This window comes from Sapajus apella, unplaced genomic scaffold, assembly GCF_009761245.1.
Source record: "Sapajus apella isolate SASKATOON/1434 unplaced genomic scaffold, GSC_monkey_1.0 scaffold8, whole genome shotgun sequence".
NCBI lineage: Eukaryota > Metazoa > Chordata > Mammalia > Primates > Cebidae > Sapajus > Sapajus apella.
In genome coordinates this window covers 45,672,445-45,685,227 of record NW_022436948.1, presented here as the reverse complement: position 1 = coordinate 45,685,227, position 12,783 = coordinate 45,672,445, and the positions used below count along the sequence as shown (strand labels likewise).

The 12,783-nt window shown below is 33.1% G+C and overlaps 1 protein-coding gene across 3 annotated transcripts in view; it reads right to left on the bottom strand.

Moving 5' to 3' along the window:
• Positions 1 to 12,783, bottom strand: part of EPHA6 (EPH receptor A6) — a 970,705-nt gene that overhangs the window by 493,308 nt on the left and 464,614 nt on the right. For all 3 annotated transcript variants that reach the window (XM_032277212.1, XM_032277213.1, XM_032277214.1), the window contains one exon: positions 10,736 to 11,071. In XM_032277212.1, the coding sequence (XP_032133103.1) occupies positions 10,736 to 11,071 (336 nt within the window). The remainder of the gene's footprint in view (positions 1 to 10,735; positions 11,072 to 12,783) is intronic.

The window sequence follows — 12,783 nt, the reverse complement described above, 5'->3', positions numbered from 1 at the left end:
AACTAAATGAGTTTTTATAAATTGGCTACATCTAATATCTACTTTTAGAATAGTGATAAATTATATGGCATGTTATTTACTGAAATCTGCTTTTACAGTTGTATTAATTGAATAATTTAAAGCAATAGTGTCTAATGAGATTTTAACAGAAATCTCTAAATATCTGTTAAAACAAGATTTTAACAGAAACAGCTACAACTTTAGTTTCATTATATGCTGTTAAAATTTGACATAAGCAAATAATCTCTTTATTTTAATTTATGCTATATTTAAAGTGCTAATTATTTGAGTCTTTCAAAATGTGTTATATGTTGCATTAGATTCAGCTCAGTCACATAAAAGAAGCTATACTACCCTGTAGTATTCTAACATAAATCTTATTCCATGGATTTTACAAAAATAAATGTTTAAAAATACATGATTTTTACAGAATAGGCACTTCCCTATTTTGAGGGTTTGAGCTACAAATATTAAGGGTTTGAATGATAGAAGAGAAATAAAACTCAATGTTTATTCATCACCAGCACCTGCACATTATTTGGGATAGTGGTTTTCTTTTTCCCTTTGCTGAATGTTCCCTGGAGGAACCATTACTGTTTCCAGAGTGACCACGGAGGAAGTGCTCAGATTTTGAAAAAGCCCTCTTAATTTTGTGAACCTCATTCTTATTTTGGAGATGAGTCTTCTCCTCTGAAACCTAACATTTTCATAGCACTCAGCTGAGCGGTTCTCAGGTTATTTTGAAAAAACAAAAAACATCCCTGATGTATCTCTGGAAAAATTCGTAGTCTGATATATTGTCACTCCTTTGTGTCCCCTTTAAGATTTGTGAACATTCATGAATCACACTTCTCCATTCTACTAAAAATAAAGAATTGGAGAATAGTGAAATTGGAAATAGGTAGTAATGATCTAACTAGAATGTTCTACTGATGATCTTCCTGTCTACAAAGAGTGACAATGCGGGGAATGGTGACCTCTATCTCCTGACGTGCAATTTATTTTTTCTGTTTTCCTATTAGATTAGTTAACATTTCTGCTGGTAGCAGGAAGATTCTAGGTGAGATATTTTAGGAAGACCATCCTAAAAGAGTCAGTTAAAAGATACAAGAGGATTAAAAATATTTCTTACAGTTCTTTGAAATAGGGAAGGACATATGTGCACCTTGCCTCACGACTGGTAGCTGAACTCTACATTCTCTTTAGGTTATTTCAAGCATGTGAAAGCTGTCACCTCGTACTATAAATGTAAAACTAATGGGCGCTGGTAGACATTTGGTTAATACAATTCAGTAAGTGGAAAATAATATATTTTAGGAAATAATTTTGCACATTAGTTATATTTTAAATTTAAATATAAACAAATTGTATTTCAAATAGCATTTGTTTACCTCTTAATACAAGTATCTTACATTCTGTAAAACAGCTAAAGAAAAACAAAGATGAAGATTTTAAATATTCAAACCTGCTCAGTACATTAAACATTTATTCTCATAAAAAGAGAATGAGAAACCTGTTCCAAATATCTAGGAATCTAAATGTGCAATCCCTATCTAGAGCTGATCAACATATTTACATAAAAAAAAACTTAAAAATATCAAATTATGATATAAAGCATAACTACTAAATAAACAGGTCAAAATACAATCTAAAGAAGTCATAGATACAAGGTGGCCAAACATCCACTATTTATATAAAGAAGTCTTGAAATAGGAAGTTAAAACAGGAGAGCATTCATTCACACGAGCATTATAAAGTAAATGCTAATGCATATTTAAGGTATTTAGTGTCAGCAGAAGATTAAATACTTTTTGTAAGAAAAACAAAATGAAAAAGAACAAAAAGCACATTTCTATTTATATACTATAGATATATCTATCATCCTTGGAATAATATTTACTTGCTTTAATAAAAGATTACTTAAGAAATATGTAAGCTGAATTGCAATATAAAAGAACGAATAAAAATAATTTCAATTTCTGTCATAATTATGTTGAGGGGAAAAACACTTTTATATTTTAGAACACATCTTGAAAGTGACGAGGTAAAACAATATACAGCAAACATAAAAGTGCCCATAACTGAAATCCACCCTTAGGTCTATTAGAATGTCAAAATAATTGGAATAGCACTAGCTAAATTATGGAGCTATCTTTCAATTTTTTTTTCTGTTTTTAATTGTCATTACTAAAGCTTTGCTCACTGCCTAACAGAATAAATGTGTCGTCAAACAAGTAGGCTTTCTTTCGTAAAAATAAACAAAATGTCAACATTCACTGCCTGTCATATCACTATTTAATCATTTATTACTTTATACATATTTTAAGGGCTTGTGTACTAAGCAATATTCCAGGCACTCAGTTCTTGAAAATGTATATTGAATCAGATATCATATATTTAATTTGGTTTTTTTTTTCACTTAGACAAACTTTCACTTCCAAATCTTAAAGAATAAAAAACTTGTTAGCTGCTCCATAGCAAGTACCATGTGTCAAACACTCACACATGCATCCTTTTTTCCACTAAACAACATTTAGTGCATCAGAGTTACTGATTATAGTGGTTTGCTGAGTAACACAGAGAGGCAAATTTGAAAAACAATGACATTACCATTTTTAAAAATGTTTTCAGGGCTGGCTTCATGTGTGTATGGCTTGTGCAGACGCACAGCTCTTCCCACCTACTTTGGGTTTTAATGCTCAGCTAATGCCACTGAAATTCTTAATAACTTTTATCTTTGCACTCATATTTTTAAAGTGCATACAAATGGGACAATGGAACGTGTCCTGGGAGCATAATGCCTGGGCTCTAGGATCTAGGTCCAGCCTCCAAAGACTTCACCATATCCACAGGATGCATTCGCCCTGGCACACTCCCACACTCTCAGCCATGCAGTCTTCCAATCCCTACCCCTGCCCTGTGATTGCTGTTAGTCTGCCGGGGTCAGGTGACTATGTTGACCTCAGTGGAGGGAAGATCACATTCCTGGGTTGCCTGTCCATTTTCCCCAGTGAGAGATCTGAACATCATGGAAAGGATCTAGGTTGGGTCTGCTAACCCAAGGGCATCTAGTGTGTGTGTGTGTGTGTGTGTGTGTGTGTGTGTGTGTGTGTGTGTGTGTCCACCAGGGAGGAGGTTTTAAGATCACTGGTGGTCTCCACTTGTGGGTTACAAAGGCAGCTGGAGTCCTGAAGCAGGACCCTGGGAACCTGGGAGTGTCATCACTCTTGTGCTCAAGCATCCCTGGAACAGAGGGAGTGCTCTCCGGGTAGGCTCAGTGTTTTAAGGGATCATCTTTTACCTCCCGACCTTCATGAGTCTGACTTATATTTTTCTGTTCTGGCCTACTTGAGACACACTTGGGAACAGGAGGTGTGTTTGGGCTCAACTATAGAAAATAGACTTGTATATTTTGATGATTTCACTTAGGTTAAATGTTCTCATATTTGCATTTAAAATGATCATTGAGCAATATAAAGATGAATGGTAAAGTTTAATAAATAAATATATTTTTTTAATTAAATGGATATTAATGAAGGATATTAAATGGCAAACAAAAAGCACTGTGGCAAGTTGAGGAGAGAAATCACTGAAAGAAAGAGCACTATACTTTAGTACTTTTAAAGCTCCCTTTTCCTACTTTTTGAACAAAGGGTCCCGCATTTTTATTTTCACTGGACATCATAAATTTTTTATGTAGTTGATTGACTGTTTTAGAATCTAAACCAAATAGGAAAATGTGGAGGAATAAATGGAAGAAAAAACACTCATCTAACGATGCTCTGTGGAATTTTCATCTGATTAAAGCCATTCGTTTTTCAGTCTTTGCAACTGAAATATTTTTTTAAGAATGAAGAAATACCACATTTTAATAATGAGCAGAATACTGTGTCCACTTGGAAAATCATTTGGTTTTATTCTTACACATTAACATTGTTTTAATCCTTATGGATATTTACTTCAAAGTAAAAGAGGCTTTTAGAAAATATCACAAATAAAAAACCCAGTGTTTAATATTAACAACATAATGAATTAGTTACCCAAATCCTTCCATTTATTTTGTAGGCAGAGTTCAGTTAACAAAATCAAATTGGCATCCATTTGCAAACAAAGAACTGTATTGAAAATATAGTTCTAGTTTTAGAACTATAGAGCCCAGAACTATATTGAAAATACAGTTTGCTAGGCATTTGCCTAACCATAAAGTAGAGCCTATATCATATGCTAGCTATAGATTATGTGGAATATGATCATGCACACACTTATTTTCAATTTGGTTAAACATCTGCTAATCTGGTTTAATTTTAAAGGATTTAAGGCATTGTACTAAAGAATCTCTCGGACTATTTTTCAATTTGTACAGATAAATGCCATTAAAACTGTTAATATAGTAGTAGAGGCACCAAAATAGCAATAAGGGCTTATTATTTTATGCTAAAGAAAATCTTAGCCACCTTTCCTGCAAAATGTGCAAATGAGAATTCCTCAGAGTAAACAGCTGATGACTCTAAAGGCCAACTGCTCCAAATCAAGTTTAGGACTAAACACATTTCTTTAGCAATGTATCACAGAGAAAAACTGCTATTAAAGGATGGTTTAGTGTTGATTAAAATCCTTTGTTGAAGATTTTGCAGGTATAGTACCAGAGGATTTAGTGAACATAAAATTTAGTGCATGCTAAAGAATAAATATGCCATAATACCTTTTTGTTACTTTCCAGACATATTCCTGCTGGAATTTAAGGCTTTGCCCTTTTTATATCCGTTGCCTGTAATAGTATTCTTTTATATAGTTACAAGATTTTCTCTTCAATTCATGATCTGCTCAAGTGTCAAGTTAGAGAGGTATTTTTGGTTTCCTTGCATAAAACTAACCATTTGTTTTCAAAGCACTTACTCTGTTTAGTTCTTCCTCATGGGACCTATCACTTCTCAACACTAAAATACAATGTCTATAAAAGCGGGAACATTGTTAATTGTTTTTTTCTTTACTGCTATATTCCTAGAACAAAGAATAGTTCCTGGCAGAGAGTAAACAGTCAATAAATACTTTTGAACGAATTAAGTGAATGAAAAATTAACTCATACCATCCTCAATCTCTATTAATGCAGTCAGTAGAGATTTATTGTTATAGGCAATGTAAATGGAGGCTATTCTTAGTCAATAACACATCATCCTTGCCTTCAAGAAGGTTACATATTGGTTGGAAAGGCAAATTATTGAAAAATACATGATTATTGTCCAGTGAGATAGTGACATGGTAGTGTCTTCTCTGAGAAGAGTTGTTCAACTTCTATAGTTGCTGACTAGGGGCAGAGTTGCAGACCGAATCTCAGCAAATTAATTTCTAAAGTCTGAGGCCCTTTTATATATTATTTGATTACTCAAAAAACGTTAGACTTGGAAGTAATTTGGTGTTTCTTAGTAGTGTAAATGAAGTTTACAATCACCTGGATTATATAATTTAATATTTTGCTGGACCATAATCATCATGAAATCATTACAAATCATGACTTAGTAATGATTAGGTAGATTGACATTTCTTCAATAGATAAAATATTCAGTGCACTTTTCATGGGAGCAACACTTTTGTTGAAGATAGAAATATTTTATACTGCAATATGTCTAGCTTTTGAGTATATAATTTGCACATATGTATAAGAAATATGGAGAATATAGGAGGCTGAGGCAGGAGAATGGCTTGAACCCAGGAGGCGGAGGTTGCGGTGAGCTGAGATCACGCCATTGCACTCCAGCCTGGGTAACAAGAGCGAAACTCCGTCTCAAAAAAAAAAAAAAAAAGAGAAATATGGAGAATAGTTAAAGTCATGGTTATTGTCTGTTTTAATAAACAAAATAAAACTTATCATGCCTCTGGTTTGTATTTTACGTATTTTTAGTAAGCATTTAAAATTTTCACACTGATTTTTTTTTAATATAATTGCATAGGTTTTAAAAAGAATACTTGCTGTGAGCATTTTTGAAAACATAGTAAGGACTGTGAGAGATATTAAAGGATAAAATGCATTAAAATGTAAATATAAAGATAAACACATGTTTACACTATCCCTAATTACTTACTCCAGCAACATGTAAAAGTTTGGCATTTGAAATAGACTGTATTTCCAAAATCCAGTGAACTGTAAACCAAATAGACATCTTAAGCTTATAAGTATATAGAGACTTTGGTTGATTTAAACGTATTTTTCAAAGTCAGTTTAATTAGTTATTACTGCTACAGCATGTACATGACATCTGCAATCACTGTGTGATCCTAAGGCAGACCTATACAGAATGGTCACTCAAGGGCAGAGATAAGAGTGCTGATGTATCTTTTTAAGATGCCAATGAATTGGACAACTTGCTTCTGACAATAATTGCTTTAAAGACCCTTTAGCTAATATCAGCAGAATTGGTTTGTAACTTACCATGTCTTTCACTTTGAACATGGCCCCTACAGGTTTTTGCACATGTCAGGATATCTACAAACACAATTTGTTTCAGGTTGACTATCCAGGAAAAACATTTCCTTTACTGCCTAAAACCTGAATAATTACTTTTTCCAAACTACACAATCTTAGTTTTCCTATCGTGCACTGAAGATTAAAATCAAATGTCTTCTGCACATTGCTTTCTTGTTTTGCTCTCCAAATGAAACACCTTTTGAGACCATTTAAATAAACTACAAAAACAGAAGGTTGCAAATATAGCTCTTAGAAATTGTAGAAGTCAGTTAATTAAGATTTATTGCAAAGGTTCCTTATTATGAAAGTCAAAGTTTTAACTCTATAATCTTTTTTATCCAACTACAGTCGGAATAATCAAGGAATGTTTCTCATAACTACATCTAAGTGGTTCTAAGTGATTTCAAACTTTTTTTTTTACATTTGTTTAATTATAAAGAGAGCAAACAATTAAGCCAGGTTTGTTTAATGTGGTTTTCTTAGTATTTCTTAAATATGAGAAAAAATATATATACATAGTCAACTACATGAAAGAAAAGGCAAACCGATGCCAATTTATTTCATCTCTATCTTCATGTTCCACAATATGCACACATAGAGTAGGAAAAAAATAAATCGTCTATATTTTTTGGTCTCTAATATTTTTTCCATACTCATGTAAGTATGAACTCATGAGCAATGTTATTAGTCTGAATTTTTTTTCCTATGTGTGGTCCTGGAAAAATTCCAGCACCTTCTGATAGGTGGCTGCTTCTTTAAATTGTTGCAGCTGTTTGCAGACGCCCATTCATTTATCCAAATTTTAGATGAGCTCTTCAGCTCCTTCTCCAAATTCTGTTGTACTTCTATGATACGCTATCTTATACACGATCAGTCTCTAATTCCTCCATTAACCAACGTGTGCTTGGTTCCTTCCACTCAGAATTAGTTCCCTTATTCCAGTCTCATTTTACTTAATCACTTCTATTCATCCCCCAGAGCAGAACTTAATTAAAATGTTGTTTCCTCAGTAAGATGGCCCCACACCTTATCCTCCCGATTTGGAGGATATATGCTTTCAGAGCACCATAGGCTTCTCCTTAGCAGTACTGACTACAGTATTAACTACAGGTTTGTAAATTACCTGCTTATTATCTGCCTCCCACCAGACTTTAAAGTACAAAAAGGCTCACTCACTATCGTATACAAGGAATACACTAAAAATATGTTAAATAAATTCAAAGTTTATGAATAACACATCACACTTCTGTTTTTGTGTAAAAACACACAGGCTTCCGCTTTAAGAGGAAAACCTCCTTAGCTCATTTTTTACCACAAGGCACAGCCAATATGTAACCTACAGACAAGAAGGTAAACCATTTTACTGTTGTCCTCTCAGTCTAATGAAATCATAATGTCTTAAGAGATAACTTTTGCAATTGTCTCTTAAATAGTTAGAAGAGAATTTCCAAAGACACTCCAACGTGGAGCAATGGCAAATTATTTCCTCTATTTGAAGCAATACAATTATTTTAATTAAGGCTTGAACAAAGTGGCATCAGTTGAAAGTTTATTCTGAAACATTCAGTTTCTATAAATTCCTTTTAAATTCAATACTACACTCTGATTCCTTTGGATACAGAAGGAATATCTGATAGATCCACAGATTGAATTAGTTCATAAAATTACCTTTACCTGGAGTATTTGCATTTTCACAGATGTGATTCTTTAACTTCAGAATTTCAGGCACAACAAGAGGGGGACTTCTTGGTATCAAAATTATAACATGGAGGTAGATGTTCATATTTAAGGCCAATCATAATATTTTATTAGTATACATGTGACAATATTTTAGTTGGTTTAGGACCCTTATGTACTTTCAAATAAAATATATTTTGATTCTTTTTTAAATATTTATATCTAAAACAAAATCAAATTAAATTAACAATCATCATTTCTTAATGTCCAATAAAGATAAATAATTGGAACGGATTGTTTAAAGATATTATTCTTCCAGAATATGTGGTTTCAGTACATGGATTCCATCTGTTATTTCATGTTTGACACATATCTTTTTTCCATATAGCAACATACTTTTAATAAACTATCCCATTTTAAAGTGAAAAACAACTTATATTTTATCTTTTTGATATGCAGAGATGTGAACTAAATATACTCTTTTGTAATCCTAGAATGAAAGGCTGCTGTATGTATGAAATTATGCAAGCATATTTATATATTTATTTTATTTAAAGTGACATATTGATTTTGTCCTGAAATTAAATTTTTTCCCTATAGCTAAAAATTGTTGTACTAGATTGTATTTTTTGATAAGGTGGTGGCAATAAAAATCCTTAGGAATCATTTGCTAAAGCAAAGAGGAAGAGAAAACCCTTTTCTGCTTTATGTTGAAGGTATATTTGACAAGATTTTGTTGTTACTAAAGAGGAAAAAAAAAGAGAAAACAGAAATTCTATTTTGAATAACCATAAAGCAAATTATATGATGTGGAAATATTTGCTAAATGAAGAGGAAAATTACATAGTAAATACAAAGACTATGAGTGTACCATATTATATGGCTTTATTTATTAGAGGCATTTCTGAAGATTATCAGCCAAGTGAACTTACGTATAATATTTTGGAACACTAAGAAATTGATATTGGTCCAATCCACAGGGCGTGTGTGTGTGTGTGTGTGTGTATGACATTTATCATGTACCTGTCAATTTATCACGTACATAGCATCAGTTAACTATCACCATGATCAAGATATACAACCATCATTACAGTACTCTCTCCTACTGCTTCATAGCCACACTGCCCTCCTTCAAACCCCTAAGCCCTGGCAACCACTAATCTGTTTTCCATATCTATAATTTTATTATATCAAACATATAATATGAGCGGAATCATACAGAATGCATCCTTTTGAAATAGGCTTTTCACTCTGTAAAGTGCCATTGAGGTTTATTCAAGTTGTATGTCAATACCTCATTCATTTTTATTTCTGAGTATTATTCCAATACATTCAAATCAATGTATTTTATTTTAAATATCACCATATGCTGCCTTCGTGTATATTATGCTGAACTGTCTTTCTACACATTCGTATGTTGAGGTCACAACCCCTAGGACCTCAGAATGATACTGCATTTAGAAATGGAGTCTTTAAAGAGCAATCAAGGGAAAATGGGATCATATGCATGGGTCCTAATTCAATATGACTCATGTCCTTATAAGAAGAGAAGATGAGGATATTAGATACAAAGAGGACAGACCACATGAAGACAAGGATAAAGATGGCCACCTACCAACCAAGGACATAGGCCTCAGAATAAAATCAACACTTGCTGACAACTTGATTCTTCTAGCCAGCAAAGCTATGAGAAAATAAATTGTCTGTTGTTTACGCCAGACAACCTGTCTTATTTGTTATGGCTGCCTTAGCAACAAATGCAGTGTATAAGAATAGTTTTATCTTTATAAATTTGTCTCGTATGTGTTCATTTATAATACTTTCTGCTATAAGGCAGTAACTTGTGTGCTCATATAATTTATGAACACTTCTCAAAAGGGGTTTTTAAAAATCTCTTAAGCGTTTCCTGTTTCCTGCTCTGCAATATAATTATGTTATGGTGGAATTAAAGAGAGTCTATACTTATAAAAATCATAGGAGTGTTTGCGCCTGACCATATTGTAGCAAAAATCTATGATGTTATAAAGAGAACATTTAACTGAATTCATCAGATTTCTGAACAGCTTAACCACTTTTCACAGACTTCACATAGATTATGGCATTTGAACACATTTCTAAATTTTTCTGCTATTTAGAGTGGATCACAATTAAATATGTTGGCTGGAATGCTTTTATAATATAGACAGGAATTATAATTTAGAAATTATTACTATTTGCTTTGTGACATGCAAAAGGGATGGCAGCCTACGTGGGGCAATTGAAATTCAATTCATTTAATAACATTTTATTGATTTCTGAATTCTATTGGTGAGTAATATGGACTTACTCATTAAGATATGTTGTTATATGAGTATATAAGAAACATGAGTACATAATCATTAGAGGGAAGCATTTCATCTTATTAGTCATACTACTGAGAAGTAATATAAAAACACCTTTCTGAAGTTTAGGAAAGAACAACCACCAGAAAATTACCTCTGCGGTGTATAACGTATACGACCGCATTGTACCTGCAGTGAATACAGGCCCCTGAGGGGTACTATGCTTCAAAAGAAATTATGGGTCTGTTTTGACAGAACAGCAGTGGAACTTACCGTCTTGATCCGTGGTCACCGTGATAGCTGTGAATGGCTTGGGAGAAAAACTCAACTCAGAAACTCCATTCATGGCTTCTATTTCAAAGGTGTAATTCACGTGAGACACAAAGTCAAGTACTATCACGGAACTGTTGATCAGGCCTGTATGTCTTGGGATGAAGCGGAGTCCTCCACCACAGTCCTCACACTGGCTGGTGTCTAAGCCACATTTCTTACAGATTACACTGTATGTGAGATCTTTTCTCCCTCCTGTGTCACTTGGTGGGCTCCATTCCAAAATAAGGGCTGTTTCATTGATGTTAAAAACCACATTCCTAGGAGCTGAAGGTGGCCCTAGAGAAAAGCAATTAAAAAACATATGTACATGTATAGGACAATGAATTATGGTGTTAAATTGAAAACGTCATTCATAAACACCTGTTGGTCTTTATGTTTGTTTGAATTCTTTTTCTAATGGCATCTATAATGATCATATGGTTAAAATAGTTCATTAAGTCTAGCAAGGAAGGAGTATTGAGGAATAAAGGTGATCTATACCTTAAATTTTTGGAGTACGAAATTCAATATTTAATATAAAAATCAGCATATCTTAAAACATATGGTAATTATGCTTTTTAAACTAGACTAAAATATATATCAAAAATTATTTTAAATTATGATAGCTTTAATTATATCTTATTAATTATATCACCATTTTCAAAATTTGAAAAAAATTACAAAACACACTGTGGTTTTTCAGTCTTCTTAGTATAATTGGTATCTAGATAAAATCCCCATTCATTGCTTCTGAAAATCACTAAGAATCTGTTTCCCAAAAGTTAAGAATAAATGACCATAAAGTTAGGGTGAACAGACAATTTGGAAAAAAGGAAAAAGAAATGAAAATTAAAAGGCAACAAAAAGCCTTTTCTTAAGTCTTTGTCCATTTGATGAGATAAAAGCATTATATGGAAGGGTTAAAAAGGGGCCACAGACAAGAAATGATGGCAAAACTTTCATTTAGATTAAGTTTACTAAACACAAGTAAGTGTGTCCTTAAAAGTAAGTAAGGCCCTAAGAGGCCCACGCAATTCTTTTATTTGTCATAAAGACCTCAAAAGCCAAGTCAGTTCTAAGGAGGGAATGAGCATCTTCTGTTTTTCCACGAAGATCACACGGCATAGCGTACTTGGTAGCTTACTTTAATTCTTCCAGCCTTTCTTTAAAATTGTGTGAATAATCTTATATACTTATCTGAGTCCTTCAAGCCTCAGTTTCATTATGTTCACTGAACAAATATCACCTGAACGTCTTCTAGGTGGCAGACACTGCGCTAAGCACTATATGTGAAAAAACACAGAATCCACATTGCTGTGATTATACTTACGGGAGATATTTAGAGAAATAATATATTGTATAAATGACTGGTCAAACAACATTCATGCCATGTTTTAGAAGGCTTCATTTAAAAAACTCTAAACCAATTCTCTAACTTTTGTTACCAAGAAAATGTGTTTTGAGAGTGGAAAGGAATGTCTCCCCAACATTCGCTCCTAGAAATAAATTCAAGTTTTGATAAAATCTCCTTTTGGATTTCAAACTAAAGCCATTCATTCATTAAATATTTCATTTAGTGCCTATTATATGGCAGATACTCTACTAGATCTTGGGCTTTCAGAGATAAGACATGGTAGACATTATTTCTGCTTTCTTATTTACATTTTAGTAGAGTGGCTAGATACATTCAAACAGATGAATAAAATTCAAATCATAATGAGTACAATTACAAAAATTAGGACGGGTGCTGAAATAAAATCAATCAGGTGGACCCCTGTTTTAGGTAACGTTCTGAGAAAGCCTTGTAGAGGTGGCGAGAATGTGTGGAGGGGTGGGAAGAATATTAGGAACAGAAAGTCTGCCTTCTTGTCAAGAAAGATCTTGAAATAATCATGAAACTGTCAGAAAGTCACTGTGGCTAGACTGCAGAGGGAAATGCATGAAGCAAGTTTTAAGAAACAGGAAGAGACTAGATAACGCAGGACTGCTAGGCTCATTGGGATGAGTCT